Here is a 25,199-nt window from a genome sequence, read left to right as displayed (position 1 = left end):
GCTCCTTTTTTCAAACATTTTTTTATGTGGGATCAAAATAATCCCACCCGATTTACAAAGGACAGCCTGTGTGGCTCCCCTTTGTTTTTTGTTTTTTGTTTTTTTTTTTTAAATATTTTATTTTGTCTATAATTTTGTTTTGGTTATTATTATATTATTATTAATATCATTATTATTGTAATTTTATTTTATTGTTGCATAATAATAATAATAATAATAATAATAATAATAATAATAATAATAATAATAATAATAATATAAATTTCCTTTTAGCTATACACTTATTACTACATAATTGTAATTATACTATTATTATGGTAATGATTAGCTTGATTACAATAATAATTATTAGTCAATTACAATATTATTTGTGTAATTATTAGCTTAATTACCATAATAATTATTAGATTCATATAGTAATAATTTGGGAGATATAAAAATGTTTTTTTATTTAATATATAAAAATTAAAATGTTGAAGTATACAATTTTACTCATTTTCTTGTTCATTTTTCAAAAAATGAACCAAAAACGCAAAGACGTTTTCTGAAAAATGAATCAAATACACAAACACAACTTTCTGATGTGCAGCCAAATATTGAAAAGAAAAATATTTTTTGAAAAATAACTCATTTTCCAAAAATTATTTTCCTACTTTCCAAACGAACTTTAATATCCATACAATTAATTTGTTAATTTCCATAATAATTATTAGATAATAGCCTTGTCCGATTATTGATAAATTATATTTTTTGTTTGGCTCAAAGTTATAAAAAAGTTTTTTTTTTATTTGGTTCATTTTATGAAAAATTGAACATATAATAATAATAATAATAATAATAATAATAATAATAATAATAATAATAATAATAATAAGAAGAAGAAGAAGAAGAAGAAGAAGAAGAAGAAGAAGAAGAAGAAGAAGAAGAAGAAGAAGAACAACAACAACAACAACAACAACAACAACAACAACAATAATAATAATAATAATAATAATAATAATAATAATAATAAGTGGTGGGTTGTGGTGGTATGGCGGTGATGTTAATGATGATAATAATAATCTATAAACTAGCTTAAAGATAGATGAATATTTTTCTTTGATTTTATTTTCTTTAAGTAGCCAAACACGAGAAAATTTGAAAAATGACTTTCGGAAGTCATTTTTATGGTTTGCAAATGTACCCTTAAATCAAAATGTAATATTTAGGAGTTAAACATTTACTTATGATAAAAAGTTTAATTTTAATTAGAGATAAATTGATTGATGGTTATTTATGAGAGAAAGTGTAATATTTATAAGGATAAATATGATACTTTTGTTTAAAAATTTAATACTTTTAATTTTTAAATCAAAATGTTACATTAGTGTTGAATATTTATTTATGAAAAAAAGTTATAATGATTGAGGAAATGTGTATAATTTACAAAAAAATTGATTCGTCTCACAAATAAGAATCCATGAAATGGTCTCATCAAGCATTTTGCATTGGCGAAATTATATTATATATTTTGGCAATGATTCAATTTTATTTTTATTTTTTATAAAAAGGGATCAATTTCATCAACCATAAAAATTTCATTATTAATAATTTATACATGGAATTAAAATTTTTTTTATGTGCTTAAATGTCTCAACTCTCGAGCTAGATTATTCATGCAAAAACTTGAATAATTTGGTCTATAGAATGAAAAGAGAAATAAAATAGGAATGTTCTTCAATTTTATGATATATACAAACACGCATCTATGTATTATGAATAAAACACGCTCTTCAAGTACTAGTGTACAACTCAACTAGTCGATCAATTTAAAATAAGTTTATAAGTTTTGCTTTACTAGTTGTCACAAAGAAATTATGATACATCCTATGATTTATCTCAAAAGCGATGAGAGACTTTGAAAAAGAAATATAATATTTTGATATTGTACATTGAAGAGAGTATGTGTAATAGAAAATACCATGATGATTTGGAATGTGTGAATCATCACACATTATTGTGAATGATAATATTAGCGAATGGTACTGAACGAATCTTTCTCTCTCTAAGTATTTTCTTCTCTACGTCGACGCTGGTTTGGTAAGTTTCCGTTGAGGGGTTTCTTTCCATGGATGTCGCGGCTGTAACGCTGCCGGCGACCTCCTCTCCGGAGGTGGAAGGGGAGGCTGGAAAGTCGCAACCTACACACAAGCGGGTTAAAATCCTCAAGAGGTCGTTTGCGGAAGCTGCGGTGGACTCGGCGCTGATGGGAGATGATCCCATGTCTGAGAAAGTGGACGAGGATTGGCTGGAAGATGGATCAGTGATAGAACTGGAGGAGACTAAAAATGTCATCTATGAAGGGGTTCCCGTCGTTAAAATTCCCAAAGAGCTTCGTGCAGAACTGGAGAGGCCTTGGCACAAGGCTTTGATCCTCAAATTTCTGGGAAAGCCGCCGGCTTTCATGCTACTGCAGCAACGCCTTCTCCGACTTTGGAACAGGTCGGGTAAGGTTGAGTTACTGGATGTGGGCATGGGCTTCTATATGGCGAGGTTTGATCTAGCTTCTGACTATAGACATGTTTTGTTGGATGGCCCGTGGAAACTTTTCGACTGCTACATCATCCCCCAACGATGGAGGAGGAACTTCGATCCTCAAACTGCGAAATTGGAGAGCATGGTGGTGTGGGTTCGGATGCTAGGCCTGCCGGTTGAACTGTTCCGCGAAGACGTGATAAAAAAGATCCTTGAGCCAGTGGGGAAGACCATCAAGGTGGATAAAACCACGGCGGGGATCGAAAGGGTGAGATTTGCGAGGGCTGCTGTGGAGATCGACCTTCGCAAACCTTTAGGCTCTATGGTAGTGGTTGATGAAGTGTTCCAGAAGGTTTCGTTCGAAGGGCTTCACACCATCTGCTTTGGATGAGGAGAGGTCGGGCACGTCTCGACAAACTGCAACAAAACGATGGCTCCAGATCACACAGCTTCCGACCCCCATCCTGATGCAGGGATGCAGGTAGAAGATGTTGGTCAGGAAGAAGGCCCAAAAATCATCCAAGTTCCTGAAAAATATGAAACTTGGATGATAGTCTCAAACAAACACTCAAGAGCCAATGAAAAGGGAAGGAACAAGGGGTCCAAGCCAATCAGAAATATGTAGGCCCCTAAACCTTCTCATGCCGACGGTAATAAGCCGGCGGCAAAACACCCGCCCCAGACAGAACAAGATGGTGGAAGGAAGAAGGATAAAGGCAAAAAAGCCGTGGCTGCAGTGACGGTGAGTGCCCCCTCTCCCTCTTTCTCTAATCCTAATCTGTTCTCTGTTCTACAGGATGTTGGTGAACTGGATGATACTCCAATCTTTGTGGAAGAAGGAAACAAGAAAAAGAAGAAACCTGGAAAAACTAAACAAACTGGGAAAAATAACACAACTCCTAAATCTTCGGGCAATCGGAAACAGACTGCGGGTTCTGCCAGAATTACGCCGAGGGATGTGGCTCCTAGCCACGAAAAGGATGAGCGTGTCTTCATCTTTGGTTCTATGACTGGGCGAGAGCTGGTATTTCAGCCGGCAGATGGAATAAGAGTGGATCAAAATCCGAGCACTACGCGCAAGGAGGGCGGTGTCCAAACTTCCTTACCCCTCAACTCTACCCAATGATAGTGGTTTCTTGGAACTGTCGGGGTGTTGGGAATCGGGAAACTATTCATCACACCAAATCCATTCTTTCAGATAGGGAGGTGGGGGCCATTTGTTTCTTGGAGACCAAAACCAACAAAGCCGACAAACTTCTTAAAGTACTGTGTAATTTGGGTTTCGATAATTCGTTTATGGTTAATGCGCTTGGTTTTGCAGGTGGACTTTTGGAAAAAAAGCATTCTTGACTTAGAGGTGGTAAGAAGCAACTCTCAGACCATTCACTGTAAGGTGACAGAGGGTGGGGTGGCCTATCTGAATCTGTCTTTCGCGTATGTTAGGCCCAACATAAGGGCCAAAGAAATGTTTTGGAAGGACTGCAAGGACTTCGGGAACTCTCGGTCTGGGCCGTGGGTCATGCTCGGGGACTTCAATGACATCGCCAATCTCAATGAACATTGGGGGAACGAGCAAGTGAATATTAATAACTTATCGAGGTTCTGTAATGCCTACGAAGAGTGTGGCCTCATGGAGGTTAGTTCGACGGGACCTAATTTTACCTGGTTGCGGCAGATTGGTGGCCGTACAGTCATGAGGAGAAAGTTAGATAGAGTCTTCTGGAACCTAGAGGCTCAAAATGTCTTCCCTGAAGCCAAAGCTAGGGTTCTCACTAGAACTCACTCCGATCACCATCCAATTTCCTTCGTTAGCATGGCGGGTTCGGCACCAGAGAGGAAAGATAGACCTTTCCGTTTCGAGGCAGCCTGGCTCACGCATCCTGGGTACAAGGAAATTTGGCGATCAGCTTGGGAGGACACTTCAGGTAATGTGGTGGGAGCTATCAACCAAGTGACTCTGCAGAGTAAAAAGTGGAACGAGGATGTGTTTGGAAATATTTTTAAAAAGAAAAGACACTTGCAAAGTCGTATCAAAGGGATCCAAACATCCCCTTGGTACAATAATGCTCGTGGCCTTCAAGTTTTGGAACATAAGCTTCTCCAAGAGCTCAACTTGACCCTGGCACAAGAAGAACTTCTTTGGTTCCAAAAATCAAGGAGGGCTTGGATCGAGGATAGTGATAAAAATACGAATTTCTACCACAAGTCCACGGTGATAAGAAGGAACAGAGGGAGAATCCGGGCTCTTAAACTAAACGGTGAGTGGATCTCAGATCCGGTGGTCCTTAAAGACCACGTAACTAGTTTCTTTTTTAATTTATTTCGCAGGAATAATCTTGAGGGGCAGAACCTTCCAGTTGATCACCATGGTTACAGACTAGACACAGTTGAAGCTTCAAGCTTGGTTAGGCGGGCTGATATGGAGGAAGTCAGAAAAGCAGTCTTCGGTATGAAAAGAATGGGAAGCCTGGGCCCGGACGGAATCCAGGCAGCTTTCTATCAAGACTTTTGGGAGGTGGTCAGCAACCCCATTACTGATCTCGTTAATGAAGCTTTGGTAACAGGTAAGGTACCGGTAAGTCTTCTGGAAGCTTTTGTCACGCTTATTCCAAAAAAAGATAATCCTGAGAGTGCGGCCGATTTCAGACCTATAACCTTGTTAAATGTGATCTTTAAGATTATTTCCAAAGTTATTGTCAACAGGATGAGACCAATTATGGATAAACTTGTGGGCCCACACCAAAATAGTTTCCTCCCGGGAAAATCTACGATGGATAATATTGTGCTGACGCAAGAAATCATACATGGAATGAGAACCAAAAGAGGCAAAAAGGCACGCTAGTCATGAAGGTAGACCTCCACAAGGCCTACGATAGCATTGGCTGGAGTTTCTTAGAAATAACTCTGAAAGACTTTGGGTTCCCAGAAAGGTTGATAAAGTTCATTCTCTTCTCCCTCCGAGAAAGCTTGATTAGTATCCTTTGGAATGGGGGTAAACTTCCTGCTTTTACCTCGGAGAGAGGGTTACGTCAAGGGGATCCGCTAGCACCTTATCTATTCATCCTAGTCATGGAGAAATTATCCATGGCCATCCAGGTGGAAACAAGAAAAAGGAGTTGGAAACCTATCTACTTGAGCAGGGGAGGTCTAGGCGTGTCCCACCTCTTCTTTGCAGACGACCTGATGCTGTTTGGGGAGGCGTCAGAAGCTCAAACTAAGACTATCATGGACTGCATAAATACCTTCTCTCGGCAATCAGGTTTGCATATTAATTTATCTAAATCCCTTATCTACTGTTCTCCTAACACCCCTAACAGGATCAAGCGTCTGGTGGGATCCACAGCTAACATCCCGGTAACGGAGAATTTGGGTAAGTACTTGGGTATCCCCATCCTTCAAAAGAGAGTTACTAAAAATCATTTCTCTTATATTCTGGATAATATGCGTAAAAAACTGTCAAATTGGAAAGCGGGTTTCTTAAGCTTGGCAGGTAGGAGAATCCTAGTTCAGTCCGCCTTGGCCACAGTTCCAGTTTATACCATGCAAGCTATGGCCCTGCCAACAGGTACGTGTAACGATATTGACAAAGCGTGCAGGGATTTCCTTTGGGGCTCAACTGACACAAAGAGAAAAATTCATCCCATCAACTGGAAGGAAGTTTGCACCCCTTGGGACATAGGGGGCCTGGGTCTCCGCATGGCTAAAGATTTTAACTTGGCTCTGTTAGCGAAGCTAGCCTGGCAAGTCATAAAAAATCCTGAGAAATTGTGTGTGCAAGCCTTAAAACAAAAATATGTGCAAAACGACAACTTCTTCACATCCCCAGCTCCCTCGAACGCCTCTTGGGGCTGGAGAAGTATCCTCAAAGGTAGAACGGTAATTGAAACTGGTGCCCGATGGAGAGTGGGAAATGGTCAATCCCTAGACTTTTGGTCAGATTGGTGGATTAACGACAAACCTCTTGGCCTCGAACCTACTATTGACATCCCGGAAAGCCTCGCTAACACGAAGGTCAGCGGATTCATAACCTCCAATCGCCGGTGGAACATTGCTAAACTTCAAGAGGCCCTGCCGGAGGTCCTTATCAACAAGATCAGAACCATCCCCATCCCCTTGGACGACAACACCCACGACAAACTGGTTTGGCCAGGTCATAACACAGGTATGTTTTCGGTAAACTCGGCCTATCATCACATTACAGGTACTGCTCTTGAAGAAGATGGTTGGAACTGGGTTTGGAAGCTCAACGTGGTGGAAAAAGTCAAGACGTTCGTCTGGCTCCTGCTAAAAAATAAACTCCTCACCAATGAAGAGAGGAAGAAACGAAACCTGACAACGGACAGCCATTGCGAGTGCTGCGGGGAAGACGAAGAATTGGCGTCCCACTTATTCCGGGAATGCCCGTTAGCGGTGGATTGCTGGGAGATCACTAAGACAGGTGGAGGCATGGACTTGGAGAGATTTTCCCCGTTGAATGCTTGGATAAAAAACAATTGTCAAAGTAACAGAACCATGCATGATGGTACGTCCTGGAGCTCAACCTTTGTGTACGTTCTTTGCCACCTCTGGAAAGCAAGAAACAATATTGTTTTCAACAGGATAAGAGAGTCGGCTACCTACATCATTCAATCGACTCGCAACATGGCAATGGAAGCCAGAACTTTTATAGCAAAAAATAAAGGCGCACCCATGGGCCAACATCGATGGATTAACTGGACTGCTCCTCAGCCCGGTTGGCTAAAACTGAACACAGATGGGGCCTCGAAATCAGGTACAGGTATGGCTAGTGCTGGGGGCCTTATTCAGGATGATCAAGGGATGTGGGTTAAAGGGTTTGTCACTAAAGTCGGCCTTACCGATACCTTCTCAGCGGAACTGTGGGGCCTAAGGGAGGGTCTACGGATCTGCCTGGAAGAAGGTCTCGACAGAGTTTGGGTAGAGATGGATTCAGCAGCCGTGGTGGCTATTATTCTGGGCGGAGCCAATCGGGCAGACACAATGGACACTCTCATTAAAGACTGTTTGGAAACCATGGAAAGAATTCCAAATACCCGGATTTCTCACATAAATAGGGAAGGAAACAAGTGTGCGGACAGGCTGGCTAATATGGGCCAGGTGATGGATTGGGGAACGACCATTCTTGAAAATGCCCCGATCGAGCTTACGGATCTCATTCATGCGGACGCTTGCAACACCTCCTTTTTAAGGGTTAGATAGTGCTCTCTCTCGAGGGCTCCAAATTCACCAAAAAAAAAAAAAAAGGATAAAAGAAGGAAAATTGCCCCATTGTCTTTACCGATGGTGATTTACTCACGGCTGCTGACCAATTCAATGACATGCTGATCGTTACAATGGATATCATGGGAGTTGACATCAAAGGTGTCTTGGTCAATACATGAAGCACTGTGAACGTCCTATATATGAATGTATTTAAGAAGTAGAATATTGAGCTAAATACCCTGCGATCGGTTCTATCGCCTTTGTTGGGTTTTGCTAGTGACATAATACAATATGAAGTCATGGTGGAACTATAAGTTGAGCTAGGAACACCACCGAGGGTACTCCAAACTACAATGGAATTTTTGGTGGTGCGATTGGAGTGCGTACACAATGTGATACTCAAACAAACGAGTATCACTAAGGTAGGAGCCATCATCTCTATGACCCACTTGTGCATTAAGTTTCACACCTTGGCGAATGTCAGAGGGAATCTTCGGTCAACTCAAAGATGTTATGTGAGAGCCATCCAAAAACAAGATGGTTTGTTCTCTAGAATTAATACAATAAGCAAGTGGTGAGAAGAAGGGAAGAGGGAACATCCGGAGCCACTCTCTTAAATCGAGGAAATCGTTTTGAACCCCAATCAACCTTATTGCTTCGTGAAAATTGGGAAGGGATTGTCAATCATCCTAAGAGACCAGATTGTGAAGGTTTTAATTGGTTATAGTGACATTTTTGCCTAGGGACCAGAAGATATGCTCGGCGTTGATCGGACAACCATATGTCATCTCTTGTAGGGGTCCCCGACTACCAAGCCTGTGAAATAGAAGCAAAGGCACCTGATGTCAAATTGTCGAGAACTTGTAGAAAGAATGTTAAAATGTTATCAGTGGCCTGTCATGTTTGAAAGTTATTTTACCTTGATTGGGTAGCCAATGTTGTACTTGTGCCAAAGCCGTCTGCGTGCAGGATAAGTATAGATCATACCAACCTAAACCGAGCGTGTCTGCTTGACCCTTATCCCTTGCCAGTGACATACTACTCAGAGGTTAAAAATAACATTAACTTTTTTTTTTTTTTAATTCTTTCTATATCCAATATTATGTTATTATTTAAAGGTGAAACTTGTTTTTCTTAATTTGCTAGCTTATTTTTAAGTTTAAAAAAAAAAATTGATTTTTTGTATCAACGAAAAACTGTTGATATTATAATGAAATGCATAAAATTTTAAAATTCTTATAATATCTTTGCCTTTTGGGTGTTTTTTGTTGTTTTTAGTGCATAGGAAAAATGAAGGATAGACACATCAAGCCAACAAGGTCAAACAAAGTGCAATGGCTTCAAGCCTTCATTGAACACATGAAAACCATGGAGAATACTATGATTACCTAGCAGATAGCCTATACATTAATTTAGTTCCCAAGCTCTCATGAAGACTAGGAACAAATTGGTAGGCTAATTGTGTAACTCGTAGCTCTACGAACATGGTCTTATGAGATTATAATTAATCTGACGAAGCTAAGAACACCTTAGTATTTAAAAAAAAAAAAAAAAATCTAGTGGTAGAATGCCATTCATTTCACATATGTCCCTAGTTAATTTTTGTTCAGATTCAAGAAATTTAATTGAACCTTGATCAGCAAAATTGTTCACAAGCTGCTGGTTTGCCCGAGTGGTTAAGGGGGAAGACTTAAGATCTTCTGCACATAAGTGCGCGTGGGTTCGAACCCCACAGCCAGCATTCTTTTTAACACACCCTTGGAGTAACATAAAAACGCCTGAAGAGTGGGCTGGAGGCTCTGCCATTGAATGTTAGTAGTAGTGAAAGTTTCCTTGATTCTATCCTCATTTCTGGATTTCCTCTAAATCTCCAGATCATGTTTAAGGCTCTGCCATTTAATTCTGCGTGTTTAAGGCTCACATCGAAGGGGGATTGGTTTGTTTCCAGTTTGCTTAGAATAAAGAAACTTTATTCATAAGACCACGGGTCATCTTCAAGAATCAAGAACACGATTCATATCAACTTCATGAAAGAGAAAGAGGTTGGCTGATACTTCCTTAGCCATCATCCCCTTGCCAGGCCTCTAGATTGATTCTATGGTGTCCCCGGAAAAAAGTTGAATTTAACTATGCGTTCGGTGAAGGTGTGCAATAATAAATATGGAAGAAAAACAATGTCATTAATTACTCAGAATAGTTCCAGGGAAAAACAAAATAGAACAAAAGCAGGCTTGCCACCAGTAACAAGAAGAAGAAGCTTGAAAAAAATTGTTCAGATTCAAGAAGTTAATTTGATTCTTTCTCAGCAAAATTGTTCACAAGTAGCTGGTTTGCCCGAGTGGTTAAGGGGGAAGACTTAAGATCTTCTGCACATAAGTGCGCGTGGGTTCGAACCCCACAGACAGTATTCTATTTTTAACAGATTATTTTATTAACTGCCTTTTAGTGTTTCTTCCAAATGAGAAGGATAGTGGTATTTTGATAATTTTAGCTAATTTAACAAAAAGGAAAATGAATCGTGAAGTTACAAAAAATACTAACACTTTTTTTTTTTCTTATTAAAAGAATACCGAAGAGAAAGACATTACAAAAATAATATAAAGTACGTTGTATATTGAATAACACTAAATTAATTAAATACAAAAATAAATTAAAAAGAGTTTGAATTAATCCTTGTAAATCAATAAAATGAAACTAAAAAGTAATATTTTAATTTTGCATTATCTTTAATTCTTTATGGAATATAAATTTTCTACCCCATCATGTATCATATTATTAGTCGAAATCCATGCAAATAATAATAATAATAGAAGGAAACATGAGAAATAGATAAAATAGTACAAGAACTTTTTACGTGAAAACTTGAAATGAAAAACATAATTAGCGATGTGATGCCAAATTTGACTATTTTGTATTAATGAGTACAAGTACATTTTGTTAGATCAATTTTCAATTCGCAATAAAAGAATCCTTATACGATGACTAAAAGTGCTTATAGATTGAAAACTCACTCTAACTTATAGAAATTGAAATAACAAACTACTTAGAATTATACGGAGTAATATTGATTTCAACCAGTAATATTTAGTAGAAACCAAAAATAACAACTTTTAAGTTTTAGCTATACTCTAATGTCCAAAAAAAAAAAAAGTTTGCTAACTATCATGTAGCTAGTGTGATGACATCTCGGTTATTCATTCAAATGAATGGTCAAAGTAGGGATGGCAATGTGCCCCGTCCCCATTGGGGATCCCCGCCCCCGTAAGGGATGGGGACGGGGACGGGGAAAATTTTCGGGGATCAGGGACGGGGATGGGGAATTTCACAAACTCCCCGGCGGGGACGGGGACGGGGATACCACTCCCCGCCCCGCCCCGTCCCCGAAAAAAATAAATAAATAAATAAATAATATATATATATATATATATATATATATATATATATATATATATATATATATATATAATATTATTTTAGGATTAGGAAATAGAATATTTGAATGTGTATACATTGGAACAATACGTCTACTGTACTACTGTGTATATAACAACAATAAGTAACAACAATTAAGTCAATATAATTCATAATGTTTGAATGTTAAACTATTTTTAGTATATATTTGCTCTTTCGGATTGGAATTTGAACTTTATTAGTTCGTATGTTATTAAAAAAATTGAATTTTAATTGTCATTTCAATTTTTTTCTTTTTATTTCTACTAGTTTCACACTTTGACTATGAGTTGACTGGGTATGGGGATGGGGATGGGGATGGGGTCGGGGTAGCGGGGACGGGGGCGGGGAGTATACTCCCCGCCCCCGCCCCGCCCCGTTGCCATCCCTACGGTCAAAGGTTTGAACGTTGGTGGTGGGGGTTTAGATTCTTTGAACTCAAAATGTTTGAGAAAGTATTCAACCTTAGCACAATTTGTTAGTGGTGGGTTAAGTGGATCATTTTACACATAATTAAAAGGTAAATTTGTTTCTAATTCATAGATTGAGTTGTCTACAATATAGGTATAATTAATAGACTAAAACTATTATGTTTCCCCATTAATGGTGAAAACTCAACCAAGAACCTTGTGATCCAATGGTATCTGATTCTTCCTCTAAGTGAGAGGTGATAGGTTTGAGCCTTAGTGGAGGTGTTTAGTAATTTGGGTGTCCCCTTTCTTTTGTAAAAAAAAAAAAAAAAAAAAAAAAAAAAAAAAAGGTGAAGAGCTCATATATGTATAAATTATGTCTGAAGAATGATATTTATCTCAGAAAAAACACATTTAGATTTTAATTAAGCCAATATATGTATATGAAGTGAGTATATTAAAGGAAAGAAATTCACAACCTTTCAGTCTATAGAAAACATGGAAATTGCATTTAGTCTAAGACACAAAAAATATTATGGTACGGTGGATATCAATATAATATAGTTCTGCTTGCTATCTGGCTTATCCCACTTAGTGAAATGTGATATTATATAATTACATTACTCCTTGGAGAGGACTGAAGAAGAGGAACTATCCTCTTTATGGTCTCCAAATATGCGTTGCCTGAAGTCTTTTACCATTTTGGGCAGACCCTTCTTGAGAGCCACTTTGGGCTCCCAACCCAGCAATTCTTTGGCCTTTGAAATGTCTGGCTTCCTCTTGTGAGGGTCATCCTCTGTGTTTGGCCTGAACTCTATCTGGGCATTTGGATCAATGGTTTCTTGGACCACCTGCGCCCACCGCCTCAAACGAATAAGTTACGGTAACAATCACAGAAACTAGCTCAAATAAGAAAATAAATAATAAGAACCAACTAACACTAACATTAATCTTTGGCCCTGTTTGGTAAAAAATTGGCCTAGGCCAATTTTAGCTTATTTGATCACTATTAATTGTTTGATTTAATTAAAATATCAATATAAATGTTTGGTTAATTAGCTTTTTGCAACTCTAAAAGGCTAAAATTAAAAAAGCTACTCCTGGCAACTTTTTCAATTAGCTTTTTGAGAAAAGAAATTATACCAAACAGCTATCAGCAAACAGCTAATTTACCAAACACTTTTCTACAATCAGCTAATGTTATCAACTATTTATACTCTCTAATTAACACAATCAGCTAACAGCCATTTTACCAAACAGGGCCTTTATCTATCATATCCAATGTTGCAAAAATCGCGCCTAGGTGCTAATCGATTGGCCTCCTAGGCGTCCTAGGCACCTGCCTTGGCGTTCTAGGCGCCCTAATCGGTCCCCAGGTGCCTAGTGATTTTTTCAACATTGATCATATCCATCCTCTTATTACCTTGGCAAGTTCAAGCATTGTGAATTCTCCGGGGTTTCCAAGGTTAAAAGGTCCAACATGCTCTCCTTCCATCAACCGAATCAAGCCCTCCACCTTATAAATAAATGATTATGATTATGAGATGAGGTTTAATTTGCTAGCTTGGAACAATTGAAATTAGAATAGGCAAAAGTCCTCACCAGATCAGACACAAATTGGAAACTTCTTGTCTGCTTTCCATCACCATAAACTGTCAAAGGTTCCTTTCTTAAGGCCTGCAACAGTTGCAAAAAGAAAAAACTCCTCAGTTATCTGGCTGGGCAGGTTTATATCGCTGAGGATACAAACTTGTAAATTCATATCCCAGCTTTCTTAATTTGAGCATTTCAATTACGGGTACACTAGGTTGATTTACTTTGCCAGCTATGATTATAAGGTAGGGTTTACCAAGTGTACACCCTCGAGTAATGACTGCAGGTTTCCCTCATCACCCCTAAAAAACAGCAATATAATGTTTTACCTGAGCAACGAAGTTGCTGACAACACGGCCATCATCAATGCACATACGCGGACCATAGGTGTTGAATATTCTGGCAATCCTTACCTACATGTGATCAACACAATTTTTTTTTTTTATTTCATTAATAACGGTTAAGAGTTTCACATTGAAAAAAAAAAAAAAAAAAAAAACAAGAAAGAACATATGAGTTTTACAAAGTCATAATTAGACTAGCTAATGAATTCAGTTTTTAGTTTAATTCGATTCATGTACATTATAGTCCAGTTGAATGACCATCGCACAACATAACATCATGTTATAGGCAGGCATCGTGGTAGCTAGAGCGCAACATATATATGAATGATAAAGTAAGTAACCTCAACGCCGGCACCTCTGTGGTAGTCCATGGTCAAAGTTTCCGCCGTACGTTTCCCCTCATCGTAGCAGCTTCGAACACCTGTATGTAACCATTTCCCCACACTACTGTCATTCTTTGATTACTAGAAATTGATGATAAAAATTGAAATTTATCCTTGAAAAATAAATACAAATTATAATTTATTTTTAAAAATAAAATAAAACATGTCAAGTTAAGTAAAGAATAATATAAAAATTAAAATATAGGTAGTACAGTACTATAGAAAAATAAAATACTACGGTCTACGGTATTGTAAAATTTATGTGTGCGGTCCAATTAAAATAAAACGAATGGGCAAAAAGAAGAGTTTGAATGGAAGTGCTCAAACAAAAGACGGCGGTGAGAGAAAGTTTGGTCCATAGAGAAAGAAATTTGAAGCAAAAAGAGTGTGACACTTGGCAAGGACAATGTACTTATAGTATCCCACTCAAATTGTCATTAAATGAAATTAAACCAAAATGTACAACAAGTAGACCCGCCAATTACGATTAAATGAAATTAAACCAAAATGAAAAGAAGGACCTCGTGGTCCATTGGTATGAAGATTTTTTATTTTTTTATTTTTTGTATTATGTGGGAGGTTATGGGTTGGATTTAGTTAATATGTAAACGTAACACTTTTATATTTTGATGTAAAAGTATTACTTTTTCATCAAAAGTATTATATTTTTTTCTTACAGGTAATGTTGCATTTATAAAGGAAAATATAATACTTTTGATGCAAAAATATTACATTTTTCTATATAAGTAATAAACATTTTATTCTTGATTTAATATTTACATTTGCTAGTATAAGTATTACCTATCATCCTGACCCAACCTGTCTCACGAACAAGAATCCTTGAGAAAGTCTCACACACATTTTTGTCTTGTATTTTTGGTCCCCTAATTATTATACATGAATCTCACATGTGATTCTTTACTATTAAAATTTTCTAATTATATGCATAATTATATAATTTGTATTATATTTGGTCATGTCGTTTAATTTCTCAACAAAACTATTGTCAGAAGTGCTCCTTTCGAAAGAAGCAGATGCAGTGCTCTTTCTGGAGAAATACTTTTGACAATAGTTGGCTAAAAAATTAAACATCAAATATTATACAAATTACATAATTATGCACTTAATTAAAAATTTTTAATAATCAATGACCAAGTGACCAAATGTGATTACGTATGGGGACGAAATTTTACGGACTAGTTCATTTAGCAAAAACAAAATTCCAAAAATATTATTCTAGACAATATGATGAAATGGGAAAAGAGAAAAATACGAGGGCGGCTTTTAAAATAAGAGTTAACTCGACCAGGACTGAGGCTAACGTGCACCGTCAACCACCCCTCGGCGGGGCAAGACGATTTCACGACTAACTACGGCCGGAAAAAAGTAAGGAGGAGACTAACTGACCGATCGGATTAACGTTTCCCCAGTATGTCTCCTTCTGGGGATGCTCCAGAGGATCGCCGTAAACCTCGCTGGTGCTGGTTAGCAAGAACCGCGCACCCACCCGCTTGGCCAATCCGAGCATGTTCAGAGTCCCCACCACATTCGTCTTGTGAATCCAAATTAAGGTTTTCAAATCCAATTCAAATTTGCAGAAATCATTTAAGAATCAGAAAACCAGAGAAATGTGAAGTAATTTTCTGGTTGGACTGAATAACTAGAAGTTGTTATTGAATCAGACTCTGTGCTTAATATAAATCTGGATTAATGAAAGGATATAATAGTCTTGACGGGGTTGTGCTTGTAGTGAACAGGGGAAGCAGGGCAGGCGAGGTGGTAGATCTGGTCGACCTCCAGCAGCAGCGGCTCGACGACGTCGTGGCGGATGAGCTCGAACCGCGGGTTCCCGAAATGGTGCATAACGTTCTCCTTCCGGCCGGTGAAGAAGTTATCGACGACGATCACGCTGTCCCCTCTAGCCATCAGCCGGTCAACCAGATGGCTCCCCACGAACCCGGCGCCGCCCGTCACCACGATCCTCAACCCCTTCTTAGGTTTCAGCCCCAGCGGGATCTTCCCGCCGGAATTGAACGCCCCGATCCCGCCGTCCTGGTAGACGAGCCGGTGCGGGCGAGCTAGCGAGTACGAGTCGTCGGAGAGAGCGTCATAGCCGCCGGCGGCGTTGGAGGAGGAGGAGGGGAGGAGGGCGAAGAAGAGGGTGGTGACGGCAATGCCGGCGACAAGGAAAAGTAAACGCTGTTCCCGGAGAATATAGCGAATGGGGCGAATCACGGCGAGCCATGGCTTGGGAGGCTTGGGAGTATAAGCGTCTGTGACGGGATGTGATTCCTGTCCTCTGAATATCAACTCGGAACCCATTCCGTAATCTTGCCTTGTCTTTGGGGGGTCTTCACTACTCTATATATAGATTTGAAAAATAATACTTTGGGGACTATTCAAAGAAAACTAAAAAAAAAAAAAAAAAAAAAAGAGCTATTACTATCACAACTTATGTTAAACTATGAAAAGTTAAAAAGTACTCTCTCATTTCTAAAAATAAAAAAAAATGTTATTCTTCCGAATCAAAATCACGTTTGATGTAATATTGATTGATTACTCGTGAATTAACTGATTCTCACAAATCTATGTATGGAATAATAATTAAATATAAAACTGCATTTAAAGAAATCATGAAGTGATAAATAATAAATGATTTATGTAAGGGGCAATAATATTGCATATCTCTGAATACCATAAAAAGTTCAAATATTTCATTAACTATTTTTAAAAAATTTCATTGGGTGAAATAAATATTAATTTTTTTTCTCTCTCATTAATATTCATTGGCATAATTGTTTTTATCACTTGTCCGCACCAACAAATCATGTGATAGATTGTTGGCAAAGACACAAGACCGAGACTTGATAGTCGTAGTATGGGAGTTACACCTAATGTGATGAGTTCTTTGTGGTCACTAGGCACTGGTCTTCCCGCTTAAGAGGCCATTGAGTAACTGCAATTTACCTCTCTACCATCATGTTAAGCCAGAGTGTAGGGACCCTTGGAGCGAGGAATTTCGCTTTTTGTGAGCAAAAATTGTTCTTATCACATATTTTAGATCACATAATTAGTAAGAGTGTTTGACAAATGACTGTTAGCTGATGGTTGATTAGGTTAGTTGGTTTGATATACTATTAGCTGATTGTAAAAAAAAAAGTTTGTTGGGGTAAATTAATTGTTTACTTTTAAGTTATTGTATCTAAAATAACCTATAAGAGTATAAACACAATTTTTATTCATAATAAATTCACTTAATTTTTTTGTTATAATAAATTCAAAATGCTTTTAAAAAGTGAATTTGCGTAATAAATTATTTATGCTATTTTTTATCCAGGTTATATCTATAAAAAGTAACAATCCTTTTGTAAAGCATCTCAATTTATGAATGCAAGACATTTTCGAGGAAGTAAATAAGAGTATATGTTAACAATAGATAGCTATTTTGGTGTGAGAAAATCTCAACGGGAATTGCAAGGGCGAACATTGGTGTCCGGAGCGTGGAAGATGTGAAGCTAATATATGGCTTAGAAAAAGCATGAGGTTACAACATCAGCAGCTCTGTTGATTACTTAGGTGAAGTTTGAGAACAATAACCCATGATCAAATTTTACCAGCAGCAGTATGGGAACAACCTCCAAAAGTTATTTTTTTTTAAAAAAAACAAAAACAAAAAAACAAAAAAAAAACCTCTCAAAGTGAATAGCTCTTAGTGCGCAGTAAACAAAGATCTAGCCTCTGTATTCAGCTGATTTACACTCTGTCAGGTCTATGCGTGGGGATCCTTAAGGGGCGTTTGGTTCACGGAATGTTAGATTACCAAAAAAAAAAACTCTCAAAGTGAGTGGCTCCTAGTGCGCAGTAAGCGAAGATCTAGTCTCTGTGTTCAGCTGATTTACACTCTGTCAGGTCTATGTGTGGGGACCCTTAGGGGGCGTTTCGTTCACGGAATGTTAGATTCTTGTGTTTGATTTAAAACTAAGATATGTAAATAAGACAACAATAATAAGATAAATTAATAAAAAAAAAAATACAAAGCCCAACATTAGTAATCAGACAAGGGAATGTGAGATTACCTAAGAAATTGGAGGGTATCTCACATTCTCTTCCAAGCTAAAAACTTAATGTGGAGGTTATCTGACATTATCTGGAAAAGTTATATAACCTGAACTAAATATGAGAATCTTATATTACCAAGCAAATATAACCTTGGTTATCTTATATAACCTGAACCAAACGCCCCCTTAGGGTTGAGGATCTAACGCTCTCAAATGCTCTGTCGAGTCAACGCGCGGTGACCCTTGGGATTGAAAATTTAACCTTTTTGGAAACAACCGAAAAAGCATGAGGTATTTTAAAATTGAAATAATTAAGTGTACCACCCTTATATGGCAATAATAATAATAATAATAATAATAATAATAATAATAATAATAATAATAATAATAATAATAATAATAATAATAATAATAATAATAATAATAATAATTCGAGATCCACTTTTTGTTCCAAAAATGTAACTGCAAAATTATAGTTTTTAATGCAATAAATGTATACTATAATTACAATCATTTGTATATTTATAAACCATTAAATATATTGCAAATAAAGACTAATAAATTATATATTTTTGCTCACTAGAGACTCAACGTCCTATTAGATGAGAAGACCCGTGCATGTTGTTCACAAGGAGCCCATCATGTACATTGGATATAATTCTCATACCGTGACTCTTAGGGCTCCATCATATATCCTTGACTACAATCTACCACTCAAAAATCAATTGAGATGTCAGTGCGAACATAAACTATATATATATATATATTTTTTTTTATATAGGCAATGATATAGTTATTTTTAGTACTAAAATTTTTACACGATATGACGTATTGTGATCGGTTATCTATCAAATCAAAAGTTTCTCTAGGAAAAATTAAATGACAATTTGTCTTTTAATTATGTCACATTAGACTTAATCACTGAATTATTATCCTATATATTTTGTTCTTTAATTATCTTCAACATGCATGTGTCGTTTTAACAAGCCTACTTACATAATTCATCATATTTCTCTAAAAACTGTTGTATTAAACATATTTGAACATACAATTCAATATCTCTCATGGCCTAATTAATCAATTTCATCCTTGTCATTTTTGTTTCTAGTTAAAAGTTAAATTTTTCTTCAATCACGATATACAACCATTTAGGGTTTACAATTTTCGTAATTAGAAAAAGAAATTTTAGTAATTTTCATGTGTTTAATGTATAAGGGGTGCATTCAAAAAAAAAAAATGTATAAGAGGTGATCTATTAGAGGGAAAGGGAGAAAATTATATAAAAATTACTTGGTTGCCCTTAACAATATGTGTAAAATAATATTTTTCATTGAATATGATGGATTCTGTAAGTAGCATGGTTAAAACTACCTCTTTAACAATAATTTAAGGAAAATATGGATGGTGTATTTAAGGTAATAATTCATTGATTGAATCTATAGAATGAGCATAATTAAAGGAATAAAATTACAATTATCACTTTCCTTAATGCTACATTACTTTAAGAAAAAATACACATAAATATTAACATATTTATTTATGTAACAGTACTTAATTAATTTTTTTAAATATATAATTACTTAACACGAAAATAAGGTCGTCTAATTTATTGTAAATTTAGAAGAGAAAATAATATTTGTGTTTTATTAGAAAAGATTCAAACTTCTTGCTTTAATGAAAGGTGTTTCTTTTGGTATATGACCAATAGCTTTTTTTTGCCAACCGATAGCAGCCACGCTAATTAGGTGAACATCTATCACGTACTCATTCAAACCACACATTAAATTTTATTTTTTACAAAATTATTGTCTGAACCGAAAAGAAAAAGACTTAATACTCTGTTTGGCAGAATTTATTTAGGAGCTTATAACTTATTTTAAGCTACTAATAAGCTATAAGCTCTGTTTGGTAATGTCCCAAAATAAGCTCCTAGCTTCCTGACTCTTTTTTTTTTTCATCTTTATCCTTATTATTGTAAAGAAATGACATTATTTACCCTTCCCAATTAAAATCTTTTTCTCTTCTCCTTTAATTTATCTGCAACTTTCACCGCAATTATTATTATTATTATTATTATTATTATTATTATTATTATTATTATTATTATTATTATTATTATTATTATTATTATTATTATTATGAGATTTGCAACAGTATTGCTACTTCATTATGAGATGTTAGATCATGATTATGCTAATAGTTTTATTTCAAAATGTTAATTTTTTTTTAAAGACAAAATGTTAAATTTTAATATGTAAACAAACTAATTTAAATTTTATGAAGATGTCATTTTTAGTCTTTTTACATTTATCAGCTTATCAAAAAGCTAATTTTACCAAATACTTTTAATCGTAACAACTAGCTTAACAGCTCTTCAGTTTTCAGCTCTGAGCTTATAGCTTTTCAACTTTCAGCTCCTTTTCAGCTTTCAGCTCCTAGCTTATAGCTTTTCAGCTAGGTTTGCCAAACAGAGCCTTAATATTGTATAAAAGAAATTATTATTGTTGGGCGTCGATCAATCATTCTTCCAAAAGTTGTGTCACATTGTATTCAGTACAAAAATAATGTACATTGTATTCGGTAGATGTACATTATTTTTGTTCTGAGTGTACATTATTTTATATAATGTACATTCAGTACAAAAATAACGTACATTTAGTATATTAAAAATGTAATTTTGGTAATGGTCCACATAACATTGTGTGGACCATGGTCCACACAATAATTTACCGGCGTCGATCGGGTTGACCGAGTTCAGTCCTGCTCAATTCGAAACGTAGTATTGTGACTTACCATGTAACGATATGGTTAAATTGTTAATGTCCAACTACTCATCACTAATTCGTTTTAAGTATTATATAACAATCAGATAGCTAAAGAAATATATGTCTAAGAGTAGGTGACTTACAATAGTCACAGAATGAGTGATCTTGGGCGCTGAGATCTTACCATTGGTATCGGTTAATTTCTACCTACTGAGATCCAACCATTATTTTTTAACTTAATACTCATTTTTACTGTTGCACCTACTTTTTGCAAAATGTAATGATTTGGCCGTTAAAATATCCGATTCATACTATTGTAAAATAGCGTGAAGTTTGAAGGCAAGAAATGGCAGTTCGATTATTCCTTTAGGTTGACAAAGCACATGAGCACTCATATATAATAGTCACGTCTCTGCCATGCATGTATGCAACAATTTGCATGAACATCTATATATGTCCTAATATGATACTATACCAATTATAATTATAATTCCAAGATTCATTAGATTTGACCCAATAAAATTTGTCTACAAACTTTTAAAAGAACTAGATCAAAATCTATTAATTGGTCGAGACTGAGATATACGTTGAACTTAAGATCAATTTGACCAATTGAGTCTTTTAAACTTGATTGAAAAATTTATTGCATGACAAACCAGACAATTATATTTAGAAAACAAAGAATATACACTTGACAAAATTTAATTTGACCAATTAACATATGTTGGTATGACTCACTAAATTTGTATAAATATGAGCTCCCATAACATTGGCGAGGGCTTCGAAATCCTTACATTGGCCCAATAAGGCGAAATCCCTTGCCCCAAGAAACCTACACCTCGGCTCAATAAAATTGTTGAAATATTGTCACATAACTTTGACCACATGGTCAAACAAAATATTATCTTAGTGTGATATACTGAAATCCGATCACTTATATAACATCTTTAATCTTGTATATTATGATTGAGCTGGCCCAGCTATCGATCGACATTTGAGCTTTAAGGGTTATTATTGTTTTTCACTTTTCCCCAACAAATAAAAACATATTAATATTTTTTATGTCACATAAAATATGTTGTACTTAATATTTAAGGGGGGAAAAGAACAAAAGAAGTCTCAAGAGATCAGATAAATTAAATCATGTTCCAAAATCCTTGATGTACGGTAATTTGAGTCACACTCAACCAACACTAATCTACAACCCACAACTTTAATTTTACTTCGGATTAATTAATATTTACTCCAAACATATAATGTGGACTATTATGTTTGGATCGGATTAGCGTACAAATATGAAAATATTAAACTTCAACAGCAATCCATTCCTTCTTCCCAAATGGTTAAATCCCAACCCCAAGGGCCCCTCACATCCCGGGCCGACAGAACATCTGCAAGGATGTAAATAATGGTAACTCATTTGAACCACAGATACTAAACCTTGCTTACTGCAATCCCGACCTGATAGGATATCTGGAAGAATGTAAATCATGGTAACTCAACTGAACCACAGATACTAAACCTTTGCTTACTGCAACAAGAAGTCCCCCTCACTTTGAAAGATTGCTCCCACACTGTTGCTGGTGAGATTCGATTTTTGATCAATTTTTCGAAATTTTAACAATTGAGTTGCTCAAGCGGGCAATCATTGACTATACGGATTGGTTGATTTCACTTCTCGGATCGATACAATACGGCACGTGTGTGTTGTTTCTTAATCAAAAGGCAATTTGGTGTTGCCTTTGAGTGATTCAAAAGCTCAATTATCTTTCTAGCTTCACAAGTCAACGGGCAGATGCAGATGCACCTACACTCTAACTATTTCATTTTTTAATAACTTCTCAAAATTATAAATTTAATTTCATAGAAAGATTGGTTGTCAAGCACGCTTAACTAATATTATCATTAATCCAATGCCATTGACTTGAAAATATTTTATATAAATTTAATGTACAATTAATCTTATATTTTAGAATAATGCTACACTTTACTGCTCTACTAAATGCACTAGTTACATAATACATAGTCAGTTAATTACATTCTAATGTAACATTATCGTTGAAAAATTAGTATATATTAATATTTTAAGTAATTATTTTGAGGTATAATTTTGACTGTGATCTACTTTCGATTTGAGTTAGATCAAAGTTGAATCGGACTCTCCTAGTTAAAAATGTGTGAAAAATAGCATAAAATAACATTTTAAGTGACTATTTAAAAATCAAATCCCAAAAATCGCAACCTTACGGGTGGAGTTTTGAAAGTTGTGTAAAGTGGTGATAGAATGGAGTGTGTGTGAGAGGGTATCCTCACACCGACTATCGTCTCAAAGAGTGGACTAGAAGTCTGGAATGATGTTGAATTGTAGGTGGTTAAGCACAAGAGTGTTTGAATTGGTAATTGATTTTTAAGTTTGAGTTAGTGCTTTGAGATGTTTGTTTTGATTTTTTTTTAATTCATATTGGTGCTTTAGATGTCACTATATTACGATCAATTGCTTTGATTTTTTGGTTTTTCTGTTTTTAAAACATTTATTCTTATTATATGGCTATACATAACCAAAGATCATAATCATTTCAATTTTATCCTACTACCAAACATGTAAAATATTTTCACCAAAACTCATTACTATTACAACGTGTTTGATTCTCCTTCTGATTCCGATTCCGATTCCATGTGCGAAACAAGTATACTGTAACATATTAAACGGGAGAAATAGAAAATACTAGCGTGAATGACAGTCCAACAGATTCCAAGAAATTAGTGCGGACAACGAGCGTCCGATTAGAGAATTGGAAAAGTGGCGTTGGGTCCACCTAAGGCGAAGTGGACCGGATTGGGACTGTAGTCTTTCATTAGACGGTTGCGCGTCGCACTCGATTTCATCTTACGCAAGACTCCCATTCCCCACGTTTTGTCGGTTTTTGAGTATATTTGTGATTTCATCATACCTCCATTATTTAAAAGAAAAATGGTCATAAGCCCGAAAACCGTATGGTAACCTATAATTACAAGTTATTTAAAATTTCGGGATCTTTTTTACACTTTTCAACAATAATTATTGGGGCGATTAGATGATCGCCGGTCACGTTGGGAGGAAACAACCAATTGTTCTGCCTCTTCCTTCGCCTGAGAAGGCAACCAAGTTAGTTGTCTTCTCCGGCGAAGGAGAAGGCAGACCAATTGGTCACCTTAGCTTCTTCTTTGCTGGAGAAGGCGACAAATAAGTACCCTACGGCTTGATTTAATCTCTAATCCATAGTATCTTTTTTGGCATCTTACTTTGAATCATCTAAGTCTTGGTTCTTTGTTTTACTTGTCGTATTTGCTATTTGCAAGCAAGTAGTTTTAACTTGTCTTTAACTCCGCTTTGAATCATTTCCTAACATTACAAGAAGCCATCTCAAGTGAAACGATATATATATATATATATATATATATATATATATATATATATATATATATATATATATATATATATATATATATACACTTACTAGAATTTGGTACTTTGATAAATGTAGTAGCAAAATTTGGTACTTTGATAATCTTTACTTGCACAACAACAAACCTTTGTACTTGGACCACGACTTCATTCTAGATTTCTAGTAGACAAGCACATGCATAGCAGCAGCCTTTCAATTCACACTTCACAATAACCTTTCTGCCAGTGTAACAACCTTTCCAATAGTTATTGTGTGGACTGTAGTTCACACAATTACGTGGACCACGGTTGAAAAATGATGTTGTTTCGTGTAATTTTTTTCACGCGATTTGTCGTAATATACATTTTTATACCTCATAATGTACATTATTTTAACATTTAAAACACATTATTCTAACACGTAATGTACATTATCTTACTTCAAAAATTTCATTATTCTAACACATAAAGTACATTATCTAACACATAATGTACATTATCTTACTCCAAAAGTTTCATTATTCTAACAAATAATTATTATTAAAAAAAAAAAAAAAAACATGATAAGCACTGGCCCTGAACACCAGGCAAATTAAAAGCTGTAACTTTCTCTACCAAACTTGTCAAGAATTGGGTATACTGTAATCAAATGTGCACAGTAAACTCTTATTATGTACTTGTATCCACCAGGGACCAGGCATAAGGATCACATGAATCTTGAGAATTTAGTGATCAGATCGATCATCCAAATCAATTGAATCAATGTTTTAGAAAGTGCTAAGCGCTACTTAGACGCCCCGGGGCATTTAGCACCTAATGCTTCCTAGGTGGGGAAAAAAAAAAAAACATTCGGTTGAGTTGGCCGACTTAGGTGCCGAGTTTGGCAGACTCAGGCACCAAATTGGCCGACTCGGGTGCCTAGGCCGCCTAACCGGCCGACTAATATCAGCCTAAAGGTAAAATTCCATCGGCCTAGCGGGTGCCTAGGCCGATTTTAACAACAGGGAAGCCCGCTAGGCCGATTTTAACAACAGGGAA

The 25,199-nt window shown here is 36.0% G+C and overlaps 2 protein-coding genes and 2 non-coding genes across 4 annotated transcripts; 3 read left to right on the top strand and 1 right to left on the bottom strand.

Annotated features, from left to right (window-relative positions):
* The first annotated feature begins 2,107 nt into the window (after positions 1 to 2,107).
* LOC109182593 lies at positions 2,108 to 2,905 on the top strand. The gene has a single exon (XM_019332744.1). The coding sequence runs from the start codon at positions 2,108 to 2,110 to the stop codon at positions 2,903 to 2,905; it is 798 nt and encodes a 265-aa protein (XP_019188289.1).
* A 6,487-nt stretch (positions 2,906 to 9,392) lies between these two features.
* Positions 9,393 to 9,475, top strand: TRNAL-UAA. The gene has a single exon. It is a non-coding gene; the product is annotated as a tRNA-Leu (tRNA).
* A 583-nt stretch (positions 9,476 to 10,058) lies between these two features.
* On the top strand, positions 10,059 to 10,141 carry TRNAL-UAA. The gene has a single exon. It is a non-coding gene; the product is annotated as a tRNA-Leu (tRNA).
* Positions 10,142 to 11,987: 1,846 nt separating this feature from the next.
* On the bottom strand, positions 11,988 to 16,284 carry LOC109182504 (UDP-glucuronic acid decarboxylase 2-like). The gene is made up of 7 exons (XM_019332628.1): positions 15,637 to 16,284; positions 15,322 to 15,469; positions 13,873 to 13,952; positions 13,517 to 13,600; positions 13,197 to 13,271; positions 13,018 to 13,110; positions 11,988 to 12,445 (listed from the first exon to the last, which is right to left on the bottom strand). The coding sequence occupies exons 1-7, from the start codon at positions 16,234 to 16,236 to the stop codon at positions 12,215 to 12,217; spliced, it is 1,311 nt and encodes a 436-aa protein (XP_019188173.1). The 5' UTR covers positions 16,237 to 16,284; the 3' UTR covers positions 11,988 to 12,214.
* Positions 16,285 to 25,199: the final 8,915 nt, after the last annotated feature.

This window comes from Ipomoea nil, unplaced genomic scaffold (assembly GCF_001879475.1).
Source record: "Ipomoea nil cultivar Tokyo-kokei standard unplaced genomic scaffold, Asagao_1.1 scaffold1074, whole genome shotgun sequence".
Classification (NCBI taxonomy): Eukaryota; Viridiplantae; Streptophyta; class Magnoliopsida; order Solanales; family Convolvulaceae; genus Ipomoea; species Ipomoea nil.
Note: the sequence above shows the minus strand (reverse complement) of the source record. Positions and strands in the feature narration are given on the sequence as shown.

Bases quoted from the DNA above. Each gene is read 5' to 3' on its own strand.
- LOC109182504 (XM_019332628.1), bottom strand. From the start codon at position 16,236: ATGGGTTCCGAGTTGATATTCAGAGGACAGGAATCACATCCCGTCACA. The intron at 13,111-13,196 runs GTGAGGACTTTT...TTTATTTATAAG, and splicing joins TCCAATTTGTGTCTGATCTG to GTGGAGGGCTTGATTCGGTT. The intron at 12,446-13,017 runs GTAATAAGAGGA...CGGTGGGCGCAG, and splicing joins CAATGCTTGAACTTGCCAAG to GTGGTCCAAGAAACCATTGA.
- LOC109182593 (XM_019332744.1), top strand. From the start codon at position 2,108: ATGGATGTCGCGGCTGTAACGCTGCCGGCGACCTCCTCTCCGGAGGTG.